This window comes from Macaca thibetana, chromosome 16, assembly GCF_024542745.1.
Source record: "Macaca thibetana thibetana isolate TM-01 chromosome 16, ASM2454274v1, whole genome shotgun sequence".
In the NCBI taxonomy this organism is placed as follows: domain Eukaryota; kingdom Metazoa; phylum Chordata; class Mammalia; order Primates; family Cercopithecidae; genus Macaca; species Macaca thibetana.
The window spans coordinates 52,555,892-52,581,458 of NC_065593.1; the positions used below are offsets into that span (position 1 = coordinate 52,555,892).

At 43.9% G+C, this 25,567-nt stretch overlaps 1 protein-coding gene across 10 annotated transcripts in view; it reads left to right on the forward strand.

The window, feature by feature from the left end:
* The window catches only part of NBR1 (NBR1 autophagy cargo receptor), a 54,621-nt gene that overhangs the window by 4,841 nt on the left and 24,213 nt on the right, over positions 1–25,567 (forward strand). For 2 of the 10 annotated variants that reach the window (XM_050762579.1, XM_050762584.1), the window contains exons 1-6: positions 9,106–9,433; positions 14,558–14,668; positions 16,742–16,804; positions 18,490–18,508; positions 19,917–19,939; positions 23,756–23,953. In XM_050762579.1, coding sequence (XP_050618536.1) covers positions 9,347–9,433; positions 14,558–14,668; positions 16,742–16,804; positions 18,490–18,508; positions 19,917–19,939; positions 23,756–23,953 — 501 coding nt within the window. In that variant the 5' untranslated portion in view covers positions 9,106–9,346. Of the gene's footprint in view, positions 1–354; positions 374–1,511; positions 1,615–9,105; positions 9,434–10,290; positions 10,564–14,557; positions 14,669–16,741; positions 16,805–18,489; positions 18,509–19,916; positions 19,940–23,755; positions 23,954–25,567 lie in introns of those variants that run through there. The other 8 variants (XM_050762588.1, XM_050762586.1, XM_050762587.1 and 5 more) reach the window with 6 other exon arrangements.

Genomic DNA, 25,567 nt, shown 5'->3' on the forward strand with positions numbered 1-25,567 from the left:
ATTATCATCACTATTTTACTCATGAGGAAACTGAGGCACAGAGAGGTGAAATAACTTGCCTAAACGCACAAAAACTTGGAAGTAGTAAAGTCAGGGTTCAGTCCATACCCTCTAGCTATAGAACTCAAGCTCCTAACCGTTATATTGCACTGCCTCTTAATGTATCTGAAATAAAGGAGGGCACAGTAGATAAGCAATAACATTTCTTAAGTATTATTCATGACTAGCAAGTGATACAGAAAAGCTGAAGGCTTGGCCTGAGTTTTTGTCTGTCCTATGGGGCTGGTCCTAGTAACAGAAATGCTCAATTGATGAGACACATATAATTCACTGTTGTTTTTTTTCCTTTTATAGGTATCCATCAACAGTCAAGGTGAGTCCCTGAGAGAGTCTGTTCAGCCTTATTTAAAAGCCTTAATCTGCTCATTGAGGCATTTCTATTTGTACTCAAACCTTATTGCAGTATTAATTTTAGAGTTTGGAATTTGGTATACTACAAATTAACATTGCACTGATGGACATTAGTTACATAGGGGATTTTATTATATAGCAGTTTTTTGTGTATAGGATGATGCCTTTGAATGGACCCTAAGGACAGCTTTATTGGGAGGTTTTCATATTTATTTATTTATTTATTTATTTTTATTTATTTTTTTTTTTTTTTTATTTTTATTTTTTTTTTTTTTTGAGACGGAGTCTCGCTCTGTCGCCCAGGCTGGAGTGCAGTGGCGCGATCTCGGCTCACTGCAAGCTCCGCCTCCCGGGTTCCCGCCATTCTCCTGCCTCAGCCTCCCGAGTAGCTGGGACTACAGGCGCCCACAACCGCGCCCGGCTAATTTTTTGTATTTTTAGTAGAGACGGGGTTTCACCGTGGTCTCGATCTCCTGACCTTGTGATCCGCCCGCCTCAGCCTCCCAAAGTGCTGGGATTACAGGCGTGAGCCACCGCGCCCGGCCTGGTTTTCATATTTAACATGCCAGTCCTCTGAGATTAATATGCCTCCCAGTTCAAGACATAAAAGTATTCCCACAGTGTTGCATTTGTACAGTAGGTACAGTAAAAATGGACATTATAATCTTACGGGATCACCATCATACACGTGGTTGACCACAATGTTACGTGGCAGTGGTTACTATAGTGAAGCAAATTAACATATCCATCATCTCATTATAGTGGCCCTGTGGTGCCCTGAGCCCTCCCCAGAAACCAGCCATAATCTACTCATTTAGCAAAAATCATAAATATATGATTAACTATAATACATTCCTCATGTTATACAGTCCATCTTTAGAATTGGCTACACTTAATCTTATAGATTCTTGAATGAATGAATGGATGTGTACAAAATAAAAATAATTTTAAAATAATAGAATATTTTGGGGTGTGTGAAGAACTATCATGGTGTATATTTTTTGTCTTTTTAGGAGAATATGAAGAAGCACTTAAGGTAATGATTATTTAATCTCATTTTCAAATAATTTAATATTATGGGTTTTTTTTTTTTTAAACAGCGTTATGCTCTGTCATCCAGGCTAGCGTGCAGTGGCACAATCTGGGATTGCTGCAACCTCCACCTCCCAGGCTTAAGTGATCGAGACCATCCTGGCAAACACGGTGAAACCCCATCTATATTAAAAATACAAAAAATGGCCGGGCGCGGTGGCTCACGCCTGTAATCCCAGCACTTTGGGAGGCCGAGGCGGGCGGATCACGAGGTCAGGAGATTGAGACCATCCTGGCTAACACGGTGAAACCCTGTATCTACTAAAAAAAATACAAAAAATTAGCCGGGCGTGGTGGCGGGAACCTGTAGTCCCAGCTACTTGGGAGGCTGAGGCAGGAGAACGGCGTGAACCCGGCAGGCAGAGCTTGCAGTGAGCCAAGCCGAGATCGCGCCACTGCACTCCAGCCCAGGCGACAGAGCGAGAACTCCGTCTCAAAAAAAAAAAAACAAAAAATTAGCCGGGCGTGGCGGGCACCTGTAGTCCCAGCTACCCGGGAAGCTGAGGCAGGAGAATGGTGTGAACCTGGGAGGCGGAGCTTGCAGTGAGCCGAGATCACGCCACTGCACTCTAGCCTGGGTGACAGAGCAAGACTCCGTCTCAAAAAAAAAAAAAAAAGAGAAACAACCTTGACAAAGAAAACTGATTTGTTACTAAATCCCTATTTCTGAGATAAGCTACATTTCAAAGAAATTCTCCGTAAAAGAAAAATTGGATTCAGTTATCATACCAGATGGCTTTCATTCTCACCACTGACTCAATTCTGAAATAATTATATTTCAGTATGGTAATTATAATCTAAACTATATAAACACACTGTAAACACAAACTTTGAACAGATGAAAACTCCAATATGTAAAAAGGTAATGAATGCTCAAGGAAGACTGTGAAAAGGGAATACGAAAAAAATTAAAATGTTCCTCTTCTAGGTCCTGATGAGAGTAAATGTTTACTATAAAAATGATTCAAATATTTTAAGCACTTTTCAAACCAGGCAATATTTTAGGCCTACTGTATATTTGCATTTTGAGCTTCCAATACGGATAAGTGACTGGAAAAAGCAGCTAGGTTTAGGTTGAAAAACAACAACCCACTGGTGTACACATTTTAGCAAATTCTTCTGAAAGTCAAAAATGTTATAGTCATAGGTAAAAAGTTACAGAGAACTACCAATTATCGGAAACAACTGCCAATACTGACTTAGAGGCCAGCAGAAGGAATTTTAGTTCAAGAAACCTAAAGGAGGATGAAATCCTTACTTACCCTATAGCTACCACAAATAACACTGTTTCCAGTCATGATCAGGAATCACATATTAAGACATAACTGCAAATTGTGCTATACTGGGTACTGTATTAAAAGGAAGTGAAATATGATCCCCATCCTAGAGCTTTCCATACATATGAGTCTAAAAAACCATTAAAAATTAATCTAGGCCAGGTGTGGTGGCTCACATCTGTAATCCCAGCACTTTGGGAGGCCGAGGCGGGCGAATCATGAGGTCAGGAGTTCGAGACCAGCCTGACCAACATGGTGAAACCATATCTCTACTAAGAATACAAAATTAGGCAGGCATGGTAGCATGCGCCGGTAATCCCAGCTACTCAGGAGGCTGAGGTAGGAGAAGCACTAGAATCTGGGAAGCAGAGGTTGCAGTGAACCAAGATGGCGCCACTGTACTCCAGACTGGGCAACAAGAGCTAAACTCCGTCTAAAAAAAAAAAAAAAGTAATCTAACAGAAAACAGGAAAAAAGCAATGAAAAACTAGAAAACATACAATAGCTGACTGAAAATAAAAATTTAGCATTAACTTTCATTCTTACATCTTTAATTTTTATGTATCTGAGTTTTTAATTGATGGTTTAATTTGCCAGAATGAGAAAGAACATCCTATTTTTATGACTCTGTTCCATGGAAATGTAAAGAGAAAGGGATCCAAATGCCACACTATTGAGGATTTTTTTGATCACTCTGATTGTCATGAGTAAGTTTTGTGCTTTTTCTTTTTTTTTTTTTTTTTTTTTTTTTTTGAGACGGAGTCTTGCTCTGCCGCCCAGGCTGGAGTGCAGTGGCCGGATCTCAACTCACTGCAAGCTCCGCCTCCTGGGTTCACGCCATTCTCCTGCCTCAGCCTCCCGAGTAGTTGGAACTACAGGCGCCCGCCACTGCGCCCAGCTAGTTTTTTGTATTTTTTAGTAGAGACGGGGTTTCACCGTGTTAGCCAGGATGGTCTCGATCTCCTGACCTCGTGATCCGCCCGTCTCGGCCTCCCAAAGTGCTGGGATTACAGGCTTGAGCCACCGCACCCGGCAGTTTTGTGCTTTTTCAAAAGCAGTTTTTTCCTACAATGTCATTTCCTGCTTCTCTGGCTCTGATTTTCAATAAATTGATAAATTATAAATCTTGTTTTCCTCTTATTTTTGTTTAGCTAAAATGTTGAAGGGCAAGGGAGAGGATGGTTATTTATAAATCTTGTTATCTCTCTGAAAACAAAACTTGCATTTTCCTTAATCTGATTGACATGGCTCCAAATATGAAAAACAATTTTCATAAAGCACAAAAGAAAATTTCCTTGAATTTACCCTTTTTTATTGTGGGTAACAGGCAGTAGGTACACATTTTCAACTTATTTTTTGAATGTTACTCACTACTAATGATATTTTTAAAAATTAATCGAAGAACTAATGTAGTTTAGTTTATTATTTAATGTATTCAACAAATGTTTATTGAGTGGCAACTAGGTCCCAAGTACTGTTCTAACTACTGAAGATACAGATGTACATAAACAAAACAAAAATCTCTGCTGCCATCCTGGAGTTTACGTTCTGTGGTACTCGAAATAAAGGATGGATACATTACATAGAATGTCAGCTAGTCATAAATGTTATGGAGAAGCAGCAGGAATGGAGGATAAAGTGTGTCTTGAGGGTGTTGTAATTTTAAATAGCGCTGTCTGGAAATGAAAAGGTGGTATTTCAATCAAGATTTTCAGACCATGGCTGGGTGCAGAGGCTCACACCTGTAATCCCAGCACTTTGAGAGGCCAAGGTGGGTAGATCATTTGAGGTCAGGAGTTTGAGACCAGCGTGACCAAGATGGCAAAACCCTATCTCTACAAAAAAAAAAATACAAAAATTAGTTGGGCATGGTGGTGCACACCTGTAGTCCCTGCTACTCTGGAGGGCTGGGGTGGGAGAATCGCTTGAGCCTGGCGAGGTTGAGGCTGCAGTGAGCTGTGATAGCACCAGAGATCCTGTATAAAAAAACCTCTGCATTTCATTGTATGTAAATTATACCTCAATTCAAAAGCAAAATGTGAATAGTATAGTCCCCTTTTCCTTTTATAGACCAAGAAAAACAAAAGCTCACTCCAAGAGTCAGACTTGCTAAAGGCTTTGATGACTTGCAGTATTCTTATTTAAATGTACAGAGCCAGTTTCAGAGGAAGGTTCTTTCAAAGACTTATCCCCTAAACGACACCAATCATCCATGGTTTTTTGTTTGTTTGTTTTGTTTTTTTTGTTTTTGTTTTTGAGACGGAGTCCTGCTCTGTTGCTCAGGCTGGAGTGCAGTGGCCGGATCTTGGCTCACTGCAAGCTCCGCCTCCCGGGTTTACGCCATTCTCCTGCCTCAGCCTCCCGGGTAACTGGGACTACAGGCACCCGCCACCACGCCTGGCTAGTTTTTTTGTATTTTTTAGTAGAGACGGGGTTTCACCGGGTTAGCCAGGATGCTCTCGATCTCCTGACCTCGTGATCCGCCCGTCTCCGCCTCCCAAAGTGCTGGGATTACAGGCTTGAGCCACCGCGCCCGGCCTTTTTTTTTTTTTTTTTTTTTTTTTTTTTTTTTTTTTTTGAGACAGAGTCTCACTCTGTCGCTCAGGCTAGAGTGGCAGGCTGGAGTGCAGTTCTGAGATCTTGGCTCACTGCAAGCTCCACCTCCAGGTTTATGCCATTCTCCTGCCTCAGCCTCCCAAGTAGCTGGGACTACAGGCGCCCGCCACGATGCCCGGCTAATTTTTTGTATTTTTAGTAGAGACAGGGTTTCACCACGTTAGCCAGGATGGTCTCGATCTCCTGACCTTGTGATCTGCCCACCTTGGCCTCCCAAAGTCCTGGGATTACAGGCATGGGCCACCGCACCCGGCCGATTATTTATTATTTATTTTTATTTTTGAGATGGAGTTTGGCTCTGTCGCCAGGCTAGAGTTCAGTGGTACGATATTGGCTCACTGCAACATCTGCCTCCCGGTTCAAGTGATTCTCCTGCCTCAGCCTCATGAGTAGCTGGGATTACAGGCATGCGCGGCTACACCCAGCTGATTTTTCTATTTTTAGCAGAGAAGGGGTTTCACCATGTTGGCTAGGATGGTCTCGATCTCCCGACTTCATGATTCTCCCACCTCGGCCTCCCAAAGTGCTGGGATTACAGGCATGAGCCACTGCCCACGGCCTCATTCATGATTTATTTTGCCACTTCAAGTGATGAAGCTAGTTTTAGAGCTAGAAGAAAACCAAAATGCCAGTTAATCTAAACTAGATTTCTGCCCCAGTGCAGAACCAATCAAGATAGGGTCCCTGTCTTTCCCAGACCACAGGATTTGTTTTGAAGAGGAGAGGAGTGGGAGAGGAAGAGTGGATGGAGAACAAGGAGTCATTTTCTACATTTTTAAAGTTCTTCAGTTAAGAAAATCAGCAATTACAACAGCCTAATCTTACTAGACATGACTTTTCCTCCCTACTATGTAAGGTCAATTCTGTTCATTTGCATAGCAGATAATCTATAGGAATCTCAAATTAATACCCTCTTGTGGTGACTTACCAGATGGACACTCTAAGATTTTCTGCATTAAGGACAGTTTGTACTTCTTAAACGCGAACAGCAGGTAAATCTCTTTCTTTCTGTTCCAATGAACTTTAACACATTAGAAAAACATGTATCTTTTTAAAAGGTTTATAAAATGACAACTTCATTTTATCATTTTAAAATAAGGTAAATAGGGCTGGGCGTGGTGGCTCACGCCTGTAATCACAGCACTTTGGGAGGCCGAGACGGGCGGATGACCTGAGGTCGGGAGTTCAAGACCAGCCTGACCAACATGGAGAACCCTCGTTTCTACTAAAAATACAAAAACACGAGCCAGGCATGGTGGTGCATGCCTGCAATCCCAGCTACTTGGGAGGCTAAGGCAGGAGAATCGCTTGAACCCACGAGTCAGAGGTTGCGGCGAGCCCAAATCACGCCATTACACTCCAGCCTGGGCAACAAGTGAGAAACTCCGTCTCAAAAATAAATAAAATAAAATAAATTTAAGATTTGGAAGGTTTCGAATACAAAATCCTTTATTTTTAAAGGTTCTAGAAGTTGCTTTTTGTAATTAGACAACATAAACTCTGTATTTTTTCACATATCGCTTCCAACTCTTTGGGTCTTTTCCTTTCTCCAAGAAAGAGAAAGCTACAGGGGAGTGACTGACCGGGTAAGTGGTGGTTTGCCTTAGCTTTCTCCAATGCTTCTGGCTGTTTTCTTTCTCATGCATAAAACTGAAACCAACACCAATCAACACCTCCCCGCCCCTAACCCTTCCCAGTGACCTGCTCTCATCTCAGGATCCTCCTCAAGCACATCCCTGCCGGCAGCATCTGTTACTACTGACGCTCCTCTACTTCCCTCTTGGCTATTCCCTCAATAGTGCAAATGGATCCAGTTCTTAAGTTCTCCCTCCCACAAAATCCTGTCTCCTCCCCGTCCCAGACATATTCCTAGCACCTCTTCTTCCGCAAGGGCCCATCCTCTCATAAATACTAGCCGGTGTTTGTTTGTTTGTTTTTGAGACAGAGTGTCGTTCTGTCACCGAGGCTGGAGTGCAATGGCGCGATCTCGGCTCACCGCAACCTCCGCTTCCCGGGTTCAAGCGATTCTCCTGCCTCAGCCTCCTGAGTAGCTGGCGCGCACCACCACGCCCGGGTAATTTTTGTATTTTTAGTAGAGACGGGGGTTTCACCATGTTGGTCAGGCTGGTCTCGAACTCCTGACCTCGTGATCCGTCCGCCTTGGCCTCTCAAAGTGCTGGGATTACAGGCATGAGGCACCGTCCCCGGCAACCAGCTGATGTTCTTATACACATGGTGTCCCCCTCAAGGCACATTTCAGTTCCTATCCCGAAGATTCCCCCTTGGACACACGGTGCCCCCTACCTGATCCTTAGTGCTTCCCTCGCGACCTACAAATTGCCCCCTTCCCCAGGGGGTTCACAACTCCTTACGCCTCTCAGGTTCCGCGCCCCCCACCCCGCCTAAAGAATACCCATCTGCCTGCTTCGGAAGTTCACTCTCCCCCGCCTGTCCCCCGGAGCATCTCTTGGGCCCCTGTCCCTTTTCCGGGGCTCTTCTACCTTTACCCAGAGCAGAGGGTGCAGGCCTCCTGAGCCCAGGGGCCCAGTTATCTGAGAAACCCCACGGCCTGTCCCCCGTCCAGAAAGTCTCAGCGAGCTCACGCCGCTCAGTCACGTTTTTGTTTTTCCTACATTGCAAATGAGGCTCCCAGTGTTGACGTTGGCCAGGGGCTTTGCAAACAAGCCAGGCCAAAAATGTTCAACATTTACACCGGCTGCTTAAATGAGGGCATTGATCTTACTCTCCGTGACGGTCACCTCATCGTCGGGCAGAATGAAGGCAGAGTAGATGCAAGCGAGCTCGGAGACGTAGGCCATGGCGCGGGCGAGTGTGGGGCTGGGGCCGCCAGACGGGGTGCTAGTTGCCGGAAGAGGTGAGGGCCTCACCCCAACGCGGCCTTAACTTCCTCGGAAGGACCGAGCACCTTGGCGGCAGCGAGGAAAGGGGTTCCACAGTTTTAATTTACCTGTAATTCCCACGCTTTACCGTTGCCACGGAAACCGCTGAGCAACAGCCTCTCAGAATAGGAAATCAAGACACAGAGGAAGGGCGGGACAGAAAGAGCCTATCGTCTCTCGGGGCTCTGGATTGGCCACCCAGTCTGCCCCGGGTGACGTAAAAAGAAAGAGACGGAAGAGGAAGAATTCTACCTGAGTTTGCCATAAAGCGCCCGCCCTCTCGCCTTTACGCTTCCAGTTGCGACTTATTACGTCACAGTAATCGCTGTACAAAGATCAGAATCGCTACCCGAGGCCTGAATATGAGTGTAAGATAGTGTTCAAAGCAGTCGTAGGAAGAGGTCCCATTCCCCCACTCTTTCCGCCCTAATGGAGGTCTCCAGTTTAGGTAAATAAAAGGATTGTTGGGGGTGGAGGGAAAGAACTACTATTTCCAGCATGCGTTGCGGAATGAAAGGCCTTCGCCACGCTGTTCCTTGGAAACTGTAGTCTTATGGAGAGGAACATCCAATACCGAAGCGGGCACAATTCTCACGGAAATCCAGTGGATAGATTGGAGACCTCCGCGCGCTTATACATGTCAACAGTTGTGGATTGGAGTGTTGTTATGTTTTCGTATCTTGAGAGCAGAGACTAGGCCAAAGAGATACCGACAACTCCTAGAAAGACTACAATTCCCATCCAGCCCCACGAGTCTTGGGCAAGTCGTCCTGTAAGGTCAGTGACCTGCGGGGGACGCAGTAGGCGCCGAATTTGCCTAGGGAAGGGGAAATCCGCTCTGGCTCACGTCTGCGCACTCGTAGTTCCGCCCCTCGGCCCCAATATTTGTTATTGTTGTTCGGCTTCAGGTTTCTTCTGCCCCGCCCCGTCGACGCAATCTCCACCAATCGATGGGGTGGTCGTTTTGAGGGACAAGTGGTAAGAGCCAATCATCTTGGCGAAAACTCGGCGAAACTGGGGACTAGTTACTGTCTTTATCCGCCATGTTAGATGCACCCCACAGGGATAGCGGCAGAGCTGGCAGCGGAAGGTCCTTGCCTTGGCCTACGGCAGGCGCCCCCCGGGGGCGGGAAGCTGGTAAGGAAGCGGCTGAGGTTACTTAGGGGTGGGGTCACGTCACACTGAGAGGGTTTGGGGAAGTTCAAGGGAGGAATCCTGCAAAGAAGAGGGGCGACTTTTTCCGTGTCTCGGGACAGTTAATGTTTTTAGTGACAGGATGAGAGAGCCCTTCGTGTTCAGAGGGACCGAGTGGGCGAAAAGCGCCGGAGAGTTGTAGAGTATGTGGTTGAGAACATCGGCTTCTACCGATGGAAGGCCGCGACTCCCCAGTGGAATGAGGGCCTGGGCAAAGAAAACGAGAGAAAGTCGGGGTGGTGACACTGTCTTGGGAACATTGAGTGCTATGAAACGATAGCTGGAAGACTAGGATGAACTCTGCAAGTTAAAAAATGACACTACTTACACATCCTTTTCATTCCATCCTCCTTTTTTCGAGACCTTAAAGAGATCTCCTTGGTTAGGGACCTTCGCTTTTGGAAAGGCACTGTTTTTCCTTTTTGTCAAACACCCAGCTTTTAGAGCACACTTTTTTTTTTTTTTTTTTTTTTTTTTTTGAGACGGAGTCTCGCTCTGCCGCCCAGGCTGGAGTGCAGTGGCCAGATCTCGGCTCACTGCAAGCTCTGCCTCCCGGGTTCACGCCATTCTCCTGCCTCAGCCTCCTGAGTAGCTGGGACTACAGGCGCCCGCCACCTCGCCCGGCTAGTTTTTTGTATTTTTTAGTAGAGACGGGGTTTCACCGTGTCAGCCAGGATGGTCTCGATCTCCTGACCTCGTGATCCGCCCATCTCGGCCTCCCAAAGTGCTGGGATTACAGGCTTGAGCCACCGCGCCCGGCCTTTTTTTTTTTTTTTTTTTTTTTGAGACAGAGTCTTGCTTTCTCAGAGAAAGACCAGCCCAGGCTGGTCGTGAACTCCTGAGCTCAAGCGATCCTCCTGCCTCGGCCTTCCAAAGTGCTGGTATTACAGGCATGAGCCACCACTCCCAGCCTCAAATCACACATTTTAAAGCTTGGATAACTTGGCTTGTACAGACCTCTGGTGGAGACAGAAATCAAAGCTCAGGTTGCCAGGTCTGTTTCATTAAAGGGATTTTGTTGAGGGTGAAAAAAAAATCGACGTGGAGGAAAAGTTAACTCGTGCCAAGCAAAGGTGAGTCAGTGGCGTGGACTTACAATAATGCCAGTTATGAAAGCTGAAGGCCTAGGACCCAGCTATCTGACTAGACTGGCTTTAGACCTAAGGGTGAGATAGGGTTAACCATAGCTTTGGTGTTTACACACGTTCAAGATTAACGCTCTTGCTGAAAGAATTTTTTTACATGTCAGCGGAAGAGAGTTCCTTATGAAGACCTGGATATGATCCAGCTAAGCTAGAATCTCTGACTTCCTGTTTTCTCTTAGTTGGCCCACTAGCTGGAGGAGCTCCAGAGTATCTAAATTGATTTCCAATTGTGTAATTTGAGAAAAAGAGAGGAAGATTCATTTCCTTCACAAGCAGGGAAGTGTGTTTCTTGAAGCTGGAAAGTGATGTTTCAGAATATCCACTTCTGGCAGACAGAGTTACTTCGTTTCCCTGATTTTTTGCCTAAGGTCTTGGGGAATTGACAAAGGTTCTGTTCAAATTTTAAAGACCCCAATAATTACATGTCGTATGAATGAATACTAGATGTCAGCAGGATTGTTGTTAAGAGACTAGTATTATTTTGCTGGTGAACTTGGTTCTTGGTAGAAACAAAGAATGGAGAAAATTGGGGGATAATTGTCTTAGGGTTTCAAAAAAGTGCCTGATCTTGACAGAGTTCAGGGTCCTTTAAATGACAGTCTTAATTGGAGTGTTTTACCGGGCAGTGCGTTATATTGTGGAAAACACTACAGGTTTATGGTTCTAAAGACTGGTTTATTATCTTTTAGAATGTTTAATTGAACTTAATTTTTTTAAGGAGATGGAGTCTGGCTTTGTTGCCGAGGCTGGTCTTGGAACTCCTAGGCTCATAATCCTTCTGCCTCAGCCTCCCTAAGTGCTAGGATCACCAGCATCAGCCACCACACCTAGCCAGTTTTTTATTTTATTTTATTTTTGAGACAGAGTCTAGCTCTATCACCCAGGCGGAAGTGCAGTGACATGAGCTTGGCTCACTGCAATCTTGCCTCCCAGGTTCAAGCAATTCTCCTGCCTCAGCCTCCTGAGTAGCTGGGATTACAGACCTGCGCCACTACACACAGCTAATTTTTGTATTTTTGTAGAGATGAGGTTTCACTATGTTGGCTAGGCTGGTCTCAAACTGCTGGACTCAAACGATCTGCCTGCCTCTGCTTCCCAAAGTGCTGGGATTACAGACATGAGCCACTGTGCCTGACCTTTATTATAATATTTTTTATATTTGAATGACATTTTGAAAGAACTTGTGTACACATTTTTAATTTGATCCTTATGGTAACACTGTGAGATAGGCAGAGCAGACATATTAGACCTGTTATAGATTAAAGAACTGAAGCTCAAAGGTAAATTGACCTGCTCACAGTTTTATGTCTAGTAATGGGCCAGAACTATGTCTGCAAACTAAGTCTTCCCAGTTTGTATGCTCCTCCGCCTCCCTCCCAGCCTCTGGCCCTGGCCCCACAGACCACACTGTAAATCCCTGGGACTTAATCTTGTTTCTCTCAACCTAAGCTATTTTTTCATAAAGTCATAAAAACCAATTAAACGTAACCATTCATCAGTAAACAAAATCCTTAATTAAAAACATAATGATCAGAATAGAAATTCGATTAAGGAATTGTTAACTTGTTAGACATTATAATGATATCTACACTGTTTTTTAAAAACTTCTTATCTTTTAGAGGTACATACTCAATTATTAATGGGTAAAAGGATGGATGTCTGTCAAAATAATCTAGTAGGGAAACAGTATTGCTGTAAACCTTTGGTTACAGCAAATTGGTCCTGAGTTGATAATTGTGGAAGAAGCTAGTTCATAGGTCCATAGGGATTCATTATATTCTCTCTACTTTTGTATAGATTTAAATTTTCCCATAAAAATACTTTAAAAAATAGTCTGGGTGCGGTGGCTCACGCCTGTAATCCCAGCACTTTGGGAGGCTGAGGTGGGCCGGGAGTTCGAGACCAGCCTGGCCAACATGGTGAAACCCCTTCTCTACTAAAAGTACAAAAATTAGCTGGGCGTGGTGGCACGCGCCTGTAACAGTCCCAGCTACTCCAGAGGCTGAGGCAGGAGAATCGCTTGAACAAAGGGAAGCAGAGGTTGCAGTGAGGCGAGATCATGCCACTGTATTCCAGCCTGGGTAACAGAATGAGACTCTGTCTCAAAAATATGTCTATATATTAAAAATAATAGGCCAAGCATGGTGGCTCACGCCTGTAATCACAGCACTTTGGGAGGCCAAGGCAGGCGGATCATGAGGTCAGGAGATTGAGACCATCCTGGCTAACATGGTGAAACCCCATCTCTACTAAAAATACAAAAAAATTAGCCGGGCGTGGTGGCAGGCGCCTGTAGTCTTAGCTACTCGGAAGGCTGAGGTGAGAGAATCGCTTGAACCCAGAAGGCAGAGGTTGCAGTGAGCCAAGATCGTGCCACTGCACTTGAGCCTGGGCGACAGAGCGAGACTCCATCTCAAAATAGATAAATACAATAATATAAAATAATTAGATTATTATAGTTTGGTTAAAACATTAGTTGACTACTGTCAGTTACTTGTTGGGGCAGAAGTGGGGAATGCAGGGGTATATGTCAAATGAGGATAGCCTTGAGTTGATTATTGGTTTAACTAAGTGTTTATTACTCTCCACTTTTATATATGTTTGAAATCCCCCACTTAAAAAATCAGTACAAGGCCAGGCATGGTGGCTCATGCCTGTAATCCTAGCACTTTGGAAGGCCGAGGCGGGTGGATCATGAGGTCAAGAGATCGAGACCATCCTGCCTAACACAGTGAAACCCCGTCTCTACTAAGAAGACAAAAAAAAAAAAAAAAATCAGACGTGGTGGCAGGCACCTGTAGTCCCAGCTACTTGGGAGGCTGAGGCAGGAGAATGGCGTGAACCCAGGATGTGGAGGTTGCAGTGAGCTGAGATCTCGCCACTGCATTCCAGCCTGGGCAACAGAGCAAGACTCTGTCTCAGAAATAAATAAATTAATTAATTAATTTAAAAAATCAGTAGATTGTAAAAAAAACATAGTAACTTGGATGGAGGGCGTTGAATGCTACCTCTGTGTAGTTTCTTGGCTAGTGTTTTGGCCTGTAAGTTCCTTTTTTTTTTTTTTTTTGAGACAGGGTCTCGCTCTGTCGCCCAGGCTGGAGTGCAGTGGCCGGATCTCAGCTCACTGCAAGCTCCGCCTCCCGGGTTTACGCCATTCTCCTGCCTCAGCCTCCCGAGTAGCTGGGACTACAGGCGCCCGCCACCTCGCCCAGCTAGTTTTTTTGTATTTTTTTTTAGTAGAGACGGGGTTTCACCGTGTTAGCCAGGATGGTCTCGATCTCCTGACCTCGTGATCCGCCCGTCTCGGCCTCCCAAAGTGCTGGGATTACAGGCTTGAGCCACCGCGCCTGACTGGCCTGTAAGTTCTTAAAACTGAAAGAAAACCTAGGTTCTCAAGTTATGACAACCCTCCTTCTGCAAGAAAAATGTAGAATGTCACTCTCAAGTCATACAAGAATACACGTTCCCTGAGGACAGAGACCTTATCTCTCTTATCCATGTTGGTATGTCCTGCTACTAGTAAGGATTTGTTTAATTAACCAGTCATCATAAAGTACCATAAAATATTTCAGGATTTTACAAATGTTAGAGGATTTCTGGGAATTTGGTCAAAATTTAAATACTTTCAGCATACTTCTGTTTCTAATGTGGAAGTTCCTGATAGCTTCAAGAATAATTTTTGTGACTTAAGTACAAGTCTTTATGGCATGGTTTTAGCCTATCTCTCTTTCCTGAAACAATTCCTATTTAACAGTGATGGTAAGTTCGGTAAGAGCAGGGACAGTGTTTCTTTTGTCCTATGTCTCCTAAGCCCAGCCCATATTGGGTCCTCACAAGTTTTGCTGAGTGAACTTTTAATGCAACTTATAGAACCTTTTCTAATGTGTTTTTCTCTCTTTCCTACCAACCTTCTCAACCCTAGCCCCACAGCATGGAACCACAGGTTACTCTAAATGTGACTTTTAAAAATGAAATTCAAAGCTTTCTGGTTTCTGATCCAGAAAATACAACTTGGGCTGATATTGAGGCTATGGTGAGTGTTACTTTATTTTGTTTCTCCTTGGTTTAAGCGTGGTTATTTTGTCCAAAGGTAGCTATTTTTAGTAGTGTTGTTTCATAGCTGTAAAGTCTGTCATAGTTACCATTTCTGGGCCTTTTGGAAAATTGCTTTTGATAGGAGTTCAGTATTCATATATGAGATGTGCCCCAATAAAGGGAACCAACAAATAAGTTTCCTTTTGAACATTTTAGAAAGGGAAGGTAAAATTGTTTTTAGTGAGATAGGATTTAGAAAACCTTTTAATTTTAGAAACAGTATGAGGAATGAATTGCTGTGGGCTCCACCCCAACCAGGTCCCAAGGAAATGTTCTCTTGCGTGAGTGAGGATATAACTTGTGTTTTGCAAGAACCTATCGATTGTTTTTATTGCTGGGTCAGAGGTTGAGTATCTCAAAGTTGAGCAGGAAAAACTTTCATACCTGCTTAGACAGCAGTTCATCTGTTCTGTTTTTTTGCTAAGGCTTTTCCTCCTGTTGGTTTGCCCTTTGTACTCTTCTGTTTTTGTTCAGTTTGCAGTGGTGAATGTTTTACTTCCTGTGTTGATGTGTTTCTCTACTGAAAGAGTTTTTCCCTTTGGTAAAACTCTACGTTTACCTGGTTATATATCTGATGGTAACTAAAAAGGGAAAGAAATGGTAGATCTTGAAAGATGATCTAAAGTAGTTGTCTGCCTTCCAGCAAATACCTGAATCCTAACAGTGACAGTGAGACCCATCTCAAAAAAAAAAAAAATATTGGATTCAGAAAGAAGTTAGATCTTGTTTGTGAAAAGATGTGAAAATCACAGTTATCTTTCTTTTCCTAGTAGTTAAATGAGCTGAGAGCTTGCCTTTTTTCTTTATTGTAAATTTTAAGTGTAAAAGTATAATACATGCCCATTTTAAGAAGAGAAACCATCTCAAGCAGTTAATAGCCCTCCACTCTCCCTCCCCTCATCTGTTACTCCCACCTCTTTTGGGTAACCAATATTAACAGCCCTGTATGTACTTTACATTTTCCATGTTCATGCAGATAACATACTAGGATCATATTATAAACATTATTTGGCCGGGCACAGTGGCTCATGCCTGGAATCCCAGCACTTTGGGAGGCCCTGGCGGGTGGACCACTTGAGCTCAAGAGTTTGAGACCAGACTGGGCGACATGGTAAAACCCCATCTCTATTTAAAAAATACAAAAATTAGCTGGGCGTGGTAGCAGGCCCCTGTGGTCCCAGCTACTCTGGAGGCTGAGGTGGACGAATTGCTTGAGTGCTGGAGGTTGAGGCTGCGGTGAGCCAAGATCGAGCCACTGCACTCCAGTCTGAGCCACAGAGTGAGACCCGTCTCAAAAAAAAAAACAAAACCAAAAGATGCTTTTTGTTTTTTTTCCTTTTATCATGAAACTTCAGGAGGTATCCATCTATACACTTAACTTATACACTGTTCTACAGGATAAACTCTGTCCTGTTACAAATGTGAGATTAATGGGTCACAAAGCCTTTTATTTGGAATTTTAATAGATTCTGCCAAATGCTTTGCAGAACAATCGTAGCAGCACACAGAAATACATGACAATGTCCTGAATTTTTGATAACACTGAATGTTATGACTTTAAAAAACGTTTGCTGTTCCCTACCCCACTCCCCCCTCAAAACACACACACACACAGACACACAAACAGGCACACACACAAACACACACATACACAATTTGCTATTCTGATGAGATGTCATCTCATTGCTTCAATTTGCATTGTTCTGACCACCAGAAAGTTTGAAAGTCTTCTGATGTGCTTGTTAGGTGTTCTGATCTCCTCTTCTCTGAATTTTATGTATATTTTACCTGGGTTGTTAATTGTATCATTAGCAGTTTTGCTGATGCTCTGGGTGTGTCGCAGATACTAACCCTTTGTTATGGGTTGTTATGGTTGTTTGTTGTTTGTCTTTTGATTTTGTGGATTTTTTTAACTGTATAAAATATTTAATATGTAATGAAATATGCCCAGCTCATCCTTTGACTTCTGCATACATTATAACCTGCCTTTAAATGTGTATTTCTTTTGTAGGTAAAAGTTTCATTTGATCTGAATAGTATTCAAATAAAATACCTGGATGAGGAAAATGAAGAGGTAAAGTATATTATGGTACTTATTGCTAGGTGTTCAGAATAGCAATCTTATTTCTCCAGTGATATGGGCTTTAATAATTCAAAATAGTGTTTAGCTCATTTGTGTGGTGGTTTAAATATATTTGATAATTGAATATTCTAAGAAGACTTGCAGCATCTGAGATGGAATTGAGAAATGGAGAAGTAACATTGAAGAATATCTGAGATAACTTTCACTTTAAAAAAAAAAAAAAAAAGGAAATGGGGTCTCACTATGTTGCTGAGGCCAGTCTTGAACTCCTGGACTCAAGCAGTCCTTCCACCTCAGCCTCCCAAAGTGCTGGGATTATAGGTGTGAGACACCATGCCTGGCCTGAGATAACTTTTTTTTTTTTTTTTCCTGAGACAGAGCCTCACTCCGTCGCCTAGGCTGGAGTGCAGTGGTGCGATCTTAGCTCTCTGCAACCTCCAGTTCCTGGGTTCAAGTGATTCTTCTGTCTCAGCCTCCTGAGTAGCTGGGATTACAGGTTTATACCACCACGCCTGGCTAATTTTTGTATTTTTAGTAGAGACGGGATTTCACCATGTTGGCCAAGCTGGTCTTGATCTCCTGGGCTCAAGCCATTGGCCCGTCTTGGCCTCCCAAAGTGCTGGCATTACAGTCGTGAGTTACCACACCTGGCCAAGATAACTTTTAAAATTATATAGTGACCTTAAGTTCACATATAGCATAAGCTACCACTTAGTTTATAGTAATACAAATATAATGACTAAGCTTTTTTTTTTTTTTTAAAGAGACAGAGTCTCACTCTGTTGCCCAGGCTAGAGTGCATTGGCATGATCATAGCTCATTGCAACCTAGAGCTCCTGGGTTCAAGGAATCCTCCCATCTCAGCCTTCTGGGTACCTAGGACATGCCTCTGCATCCGGCAAAATTTTTTAATTCTTTGGAGAGATGGGGTCTCACTTCATTGCCCAGGCTAATGGCTAAGCTTTATTGAGTGGTTACAGTGTGGCAGACTAGCAACAATACCATGTATTGAGTACATTATTATCATCACTGTTTTACCCATGAGGAAACTGAGGCACAGAGGTGAAAATAACTTGTCCAAACGCACAAAAACTTGGAAGTAGTAAAGTAGTGGTTCAGTCCATACCCTCTGGCTGTAGAACTCAAGCTCCTAACCGTTATATTGCACTGCCTCTTAATGTATCTGAAATAAAGGAGGGCACAGTAGATAAGCAATAACATTTCTTTATTTTTTTTTGAGACGGAGTCTCGCTCTGTCGCCCACGCTGGAGTGCAGTGGTGCTATCTTGGCTCACTGCAAGCTCCAACTCTTGGGTTCACGCCATTCTCCTGCCTCAGCCTACCAAGTAGCTGGTACTACAGGTGCCCACCACCACGCCCAGCTAATTTTTTGTATTTTTAGTAGAGACGGGGTTTCACCGTGTTAGCCAGGATGGTCTCGATCTCCTGACCTCATGATCCGCCCACCTCGGCCTCCCAAAGTGCTAGGATCACAGGCGTGAGCCACCGCGCCCAGCCTTAAAATTTCTTAAGTATTATTCATGACTAGCAAGTGATACGGAAAAGCTGAAGGCTTGGCCTGAGTTTTTGTCTGTCCTATGGGGCTGGTCCTAGTAACAGAAATGCTCAATTGATGAGACACTTATAATTCACTGTTGTTTTTTTTCCTTTTGTAGGTATCCATCAACAGTCAAGGTGAGTCCCTGAGAGAGTCTGTTCAGCCTTATTTAAAAGCCTTAATCTGCTCATTGAGGCATTTCTATTTGTACTCAAACCTTATTGCAGTATTAATTTTAGAGTTTGGAATTTGGTATACTATAAATTGACATTGCACTGATGGACATTAGTTACATAGGGGATTTTATTGTATAGCAGTTTTTTGTGTATAGGATGATGCCTTTGAATGGACCCTAAGGATAGCTTTAACGGGAGGTTCTCATATTTAAGATGCCAGTCCTCTGAAATTAATATGCCTCCCAGTTCAATACATATAAGTATTCCCATGGTATTGCATTTGTTTCTGACTTTGTATATATGTTAATATGAACTTACAAACAAGTGGTATTCCAAAAGTTTATTTATCAGATGTTCAGAGCTTGGAGTGCATTTTCCCATAGGAACCATGTTATAGTTGAAAATTAGTTTCCCAGGATAGCCCCTAAAATCTTATTTTAATCAGGTGAAATGATAGTATTAACACTGAACTCTCTTGAGTCCTGAGCATCACAGTGCCTAAACGTGAGGGACCTGGCTTGAGATTTTGTAACTGGAAGACTCCCAGTAGTGATGAAAGAGGGATTTAAGGGGAAGAACTGATCTACAGTAGATTCTGTTTGCAAGAAGAAGAGAGTTTGTCAGCAAAAGATAGTTGCTATTCATAAACAATAAGCTAAGAATTCTTTAATGTCAGGATTGGCTGTATGTTTAAAAAAATTTTATTGTATATATTGAAGGTGTGCAACATGATGTTATGAAATACATATACAGTAATGCATCACTTAATGACAGGGATATATACTGAGAAATGCATCAATTAGGTGATTTTGTCATTATATGGACATCACAGAGTATACTTACACAAACCTAGATGGTATAGCCTACTACACACCTAGGAGATACGGTGTAACCTATTGCTCCTAGGCTGCAAACCTGCAGAGCATGTTACTGTACTGAATACTATAAACAGTTGGAACACAATGGTATTTGCATATCTAAACATAGAAAAGATACAGTAAAAATGTGTCATTATAGTCTTATGGGATCACCATCATACATGTGGTTGACCACAATGTTACGTGGCAGTGGTTACTATAGTGAAGCAAATTAACATATCCATCATCTCATTATAGTGGCCCTGTGGTGCCCTGAGCCCTCCCCAGAAACCAGCCATAATCTACTTATTTAGCAAAAATCATGAATATACGATTATTTAATATGTTCCTCATGTTGTACAGTTCATCTTTAGGATTGGCTATACTTACTCTTATAGAATTTTTGGTTCTTGAATGAATGAATGGATGTGTACGAAGTAAAAATAATTTAAAAATAATAGAATCTTTTGGGGTGTGTGAAGAAATATCATGTATATTTTTTGTCCTTTTAGGAGAATATGAAGAAGCGCTTAAGGTAATGAGTATTTAGTCTCATATTCAAATAATGTAAAAAATATTATTATGGGTTTGTTTTTTTGTTTTTTTGTTTTTGAGACGAGGTTATGCTGTGTCATCCAGGCTGGTGTGCAGTGGCACAATCTGGGGTTGCTGCAACCTCCACCTCCCAGGCTTAAGTGACCCTTCCTCCTCAGCCTCCTGAATAGCTGGAACTGCAGACACATGTCACCACGCCCGGCTAACTTTTTATATTTTTTGTAGAGACAGGGTTTTGCCATGTTTCCCAGGCTGATCTAGAACTCTTGGGCTAAAGCAGTCTGCCAGCCTTGGCCTCCCAAGTGCTGGGATTATAGGTATGAGCCACTGCGCCTGGCCTAAAATATTTATTGACTGAAACTCAAACCTGAATTCCATTAGTTATGGGCAGAGGCTAATAAGTATAAACACCATGAAACCTATTTTTAGGGAGACTGATGAGGGAGACACTCAGCAAAAGGCAATTCATAATAAAAAGGTCCTTCTCAGTTATAGTCCCATCTCTTTACTGGTCTTTGTGCTACTGTTCTAGTGTTTAAAAATACAAATATCTTGGCCGGGCGCGGTGGCTCACGCCTGCACTCCCAGCGCTTTGGGAGACTGAGGCGGGCAGATCACCCGAGGTCAGCAGTTCAAGACCAGCCTGACCATCATGGTGAAACCCCATCTCTACTAAATACAAAAAATTAGCCAAGTGTGGTGGCGCGTGCCTATAATCCCAGCTACTTGTGAGGCCAAGTCAGGAGAATCATTTGAACCTGGGAGGCGGAGGTTGCAATGAGCTGAGGTCACGCCATTGCACTCTAGCCTGGGCAACAAGAGGGAAACTCCATCTCAAACAAAACAAAAACTCTCTAGAACTGTGCCTTGATGCCATTTTTGTTTTGTTTTGTTTTGTTTTGTTTTTTTCCTAAAGAGACTGGGTCTTGCTATGTTACCCAGGCCAGCCTTGAACTCCTGCGCTCAAGTGATCCTGCTGCCTCAGCCTCCCAAGTAACTGGGACTATGGGTGTGCACCACCATGCCTGGTCTAGAACTATGTTTTCTGGTTCACATTTTTCACCTCTTTCCCTCACTCTGTTCTCTCCTTTTTTTTTCCTTTGAGACAGAGTCTCTGTTGCTTAGGCTGGAGTGCAGTGGTGCAATCTTGGCTCACTACAACCTCCACCTCTGGGGTTCAAGTGATTCTCATACCTCAGCTTCCCAAGTAGCTGGGATTACAGGTGTGTGCCACCACACCCAGCTAATTTATTTTGTAGTTTTTAGTAGAGACAGAGTTTCGCCATGTTTGGCAGGCTGGTCTTAAACTCCTTACCTCAAGTGATCCGCCTGCCTCGGCCTCCCAAAGTGCTGGGATCACAGGCGTGAGCCACTGTACCCAGCCTACCTCACTCTGTTCTTTACAGCCCATACAATCTTATGTTTAAGGCAGAGGTGATAGCCACTTTTTGGACATGGAATGCTTTTTTTTTGTTTTTAGTTTCTGATTTTTAAAAATTTGTATGTGTTTAAGGTATAAAATGTGATGTTTCGGAATATGTTTATGTTTTGAAATGATTACCACAATCAAGCTAATTAATATATCCATCACCTCAGATGTAGTTACACATTGAATCCTTTTTTTTTTTTTTTTTTTTGAGACGGTGTCTCGCCCTGTTGCTCAGGCTGGAGTGCCGTGGTGTGATCTTGGCTGAAAGCAGTCTCCGCCTCCCAGGTTCAAGTGTTCCTGCTTCAGCCTTCCTAATAGCTGGGATTACAGGTGTGCGCGCTACCGTGCCCGGCTAATTTTTGTATTTTTAGTAGAGATGGCATTTCACCATGTTGGCCAGGTTCATCTCGAACTCCTGACCTCAGGTGATCCTCTTGCCTTGGCCTCCCAAAGTGCTGGGATTATAGGCATGAACCACCTCTCACTGCCCCAAAATACTATTCTTTTTTTTTTTTTGAGACAAAGTCTCACTTTGTTGCCCAGGCTAGAGTGCAGTGGTGCCATCTCAGCTCATTGCAACCTCTGCCTCCTGGGTTCAAGCAATTCTCCTGTCTCAGCCTCTCGAGTAGCTGGGATTACAGGTGCATGCCACCATGCCCGGCCAATTTTCGTATTTTTAGTGGAGATGAGGTTTCACCATGTTGGACGGACTGGTCTTGAACTCCGGACCTCAGGTGATCTGCTCGGCTCAGACTCCCAAAGTGCTGGGATTACAGGCATGAGCCACCACGCCTGGCCCCAAAATACTATTTTTATTGGAAAAGTAAATGCTTAATTATAGGACATATCTTTAAGTTTTTTGAGTTTTGTTAGTCTAGAATTAACTTTTTTGGAAACCTGAGTTAAGATTCCGTAAGTGATGTCTTATTTAAAAACCAATTAGACCGGGCGCAGTGGCTCACTCCTGTAATCCCAGCACTTTGGGAGGCTGAGGCAGGCAGATGATGAGGTCAAGCGGTCGAGACCATCTTGGCTAACATAGTGAAACCCCGTCTCTACTAAAACTACAAAAATTAGCTGGGTGTGGTGGCGCATGCCTATAGTCCCAGCTACTCAGGAGGCTGAGGTAGGACAATCGCTTGAACCCGGGAGAGTTTGCAGTGAGCCGAGATCACACCACCGCATTCCAGCCTGGTGACAGAGCAAGACTGTATCTCAAAAAAAAAAAAAAAAAAAAAGAAACAAACAGAAAAATAGTAACCCAGTCAAGGAAAATCTTACCTAATTTGCCATCTTAAAACCTAGTTTTACGGGGTTTTTTGTTTGTTTTTGTGGAATAAAGCAACACAGTACTTTTGTGGTTTTAATAACAAAAGTTCGTGACCGGCCTGGATAACATATGACAAAAAATTTTTTAAATTAGCCAACAGGCATAGTGACCCAAACCTGTAACCTGAGCACTTTGGGAAGCCGAGGTGGGTGGATTGCTTGAGCCCGGGAGTTCGAGACTAGCCTGGGCAACATCATGAAATTCCACCTCTAGAAAAGTACAAAAATTAGCCAGGTGTGGTTGTACGCACCTGTAGTCCCAGTTACTCAGGAGGCTGAGGTGGGAGGATAGTTTGAACTCAGGTGTCCAAGATCAGTCTGGGCAACACAGTGAGACTCCTGTCTCCAACAAAAACAAAAACCTTAGCCAGGTGTGGTAACATGTGCCTGTAATCCCAGCTACTCGAGAGGCTGAGATGGGGAAGATCGCTTGAGCCCAGGAGACAGGCTGGAGTGAGCCACGCACTGCATTCCAACATAGGCGACAGAGCAAATTGCCATCTCAAAAAAATAAAAATAAATTTCTAGGCCAGGCACAGTGGCTCACACCTGTAATCTCAGCACTTTGGGAAGCTGAGGTGGGTGGATCACCTGAGGTCAGTATTTCGAGACCAGCCTAGCCAACATAGTGAAACCCCATCTCTACTAAAAGTACAAAAATTAGCCGGGTATGGTGGTTGGCACCTGTACGTAATCCCAGCTACTTGGGAAGCTTAGGCAGGAGAATTGTTTGAACCCAGGAGGCAAAGGTTGCAGTGAGCCAAGACCATGCCATTACACTCCAGCCTGGGCAACAAGAGCAAAACTCTGTCTCAAAAATAAATAAATAAATAAATAAATTTCTAGTTAACATTCTTAGCAAAGAAATAGCAAATTGAGTGTAAACATTATATTTGTTGTTGGATTTAATAAAGCAAACACAAATCCCAGTATTTTCTAGCATAATTTACCACATTCTTCTGTTTTGATGTCTTTGAAATGTTATTTAGGAGAGGAGAATCACGTCGTATGTTTTTGTTTCATAATGTATGCTCTTAGATGGCAGTTAAACAGGGAAACCAACTGCAGATGCAAGTCCACGAAGGGCACCATGTTGTTGATGAAGCCCCGCCCCCAGTTGTAGGAGCAAAACGACTAGCTGCCAGGGCAGGGAAGAAGCCACTTGCACATTACTCTTCACTGGTGAGAGTCTTGGGATCAGACATGAAGAAGACCCCAGAGGATCCTGCAGTGCAGGTATGAAGGGTATGGCCCAGTCTATCCAATATCTTTTCTTTTTTTTTTTAAATAAAGCTGAATAGGTTTCTTTATTTTATCTTTTTATTTTTTTTTGAGACGGAGTCTCGCTGTCTCGCCCAGGCTGAAGTGCAGTGGCGCGATCTTGGCTCACTACAAGCTCCGCTGCCTGCCCGCCACCATGCCCGGCTAATTTTTTTGTATTTTTAGTAGAGACGGGGTTTCACCATGTTCGCCAGGAAGGTCTCGATCTCCTGACCTCGTGATCCGCCGGCCTCGGCCTCCCAAAGTGCTGAGATTACAGGTGTGAGCCACCGTGCCCGGCCCTTTTTATTATACTTTAAGTTCTGAGATACATGTGCAGAATGTGCAGGTTTGTTACATAGGTATACACGAGCCATGATGGTTTGCTGCACCCATCAACCCATCATCTACCTTAGGTATTTCTCCTAATGCTATCCCTCCCCTACCATCCCACCCTCCGACAGGCCCCATGTGATGTTCCTCTCCCTGTGTCCATGTGTTCTCATTGTTCAACTCCCACTTATGAGTGAGAACATGCTGTGTTTGGTTTTCTGTTCCTGAGCTAGTTTGCTGAGAATGATGGTTTCCAGCTTCATCTGTGTCCCTGCAAAAGACATGAACTTATCCTTTTTTATGGCTGCATAGTATCCCACAGTGTATGTGTGCCTCATTGTCTTTTTTTTTTTTTTTTTTTTTTTTTTGAGACGGAGTCTCGCTCTGTCACCCAGGCTGGAGTACAGTGGCCGGATCTCAGCTCACTGCAAGCTCCGCCTCCCGGGTTTAAGCCATTCTCCGGCCTAAGCCTCCCGAGTAGCTGGGACTACAGGCGCCCGCCACCTCGCCCGGCTAGTTTTTTGTATTTCTTAATAGAGACGGGGTTTCACCGTGTTAGCCAGGATGGTCTGGATCTCCTGACCTCGTGATCTGCCCGTCTCGGCCTCCCAAAGTGCTGGGATTACAGGCTTGAGCCACCGCGCCCGGCCGCCTCATTGTCTTTATCCAATCTATTATTAATAGGCATTTGGGGCCGGGCGCGGTGGCTCAAGCCTGTAATCCCAGCACTTTGGGAGGCCGAGGCAGGCGGATCACGAGGTCAGGAGATCAAGACCATCCTGGCTAACACAATGAAACCCCGTCTCTACTAAAAATACAAAAAAATTAGCCGGGCGAGGTGGCGGGCGCCTGTAGTCCCAGCTACTCGGGAGGCTGAGGCAGGAGAATGGCGTAAACCTGGGAGGCGGAGCTTGCAGTGAGCCGAGATAGCGCCACTGCACTCCAGCCGGGGCGACAGAGCGAGACTCCGTCTCAAAAAAAAAAAAAAAAAAAAAAAAAAAATACAAAAACCTAGCCGGGCGAGGTGGTGGGCGCCTGTAGTCCCAGCTACTCGGGAGGCTGAGGCAGGAGAATGGCATAAACCCGGGAGGCGGAGCTTGCAGTGAGCTGAGATCTGGCCACTGCACTCCAGCCTGGGCGGCAGAGCGAGACTCCGTCTCAAAACAAACAAACAAAAAATAGGCATTTGGGTTGGTTCCAAGTCTTTGCTATTGTGAATAGTGCTGCAGTAAACATATGTTTGCATGTGTCTTTATA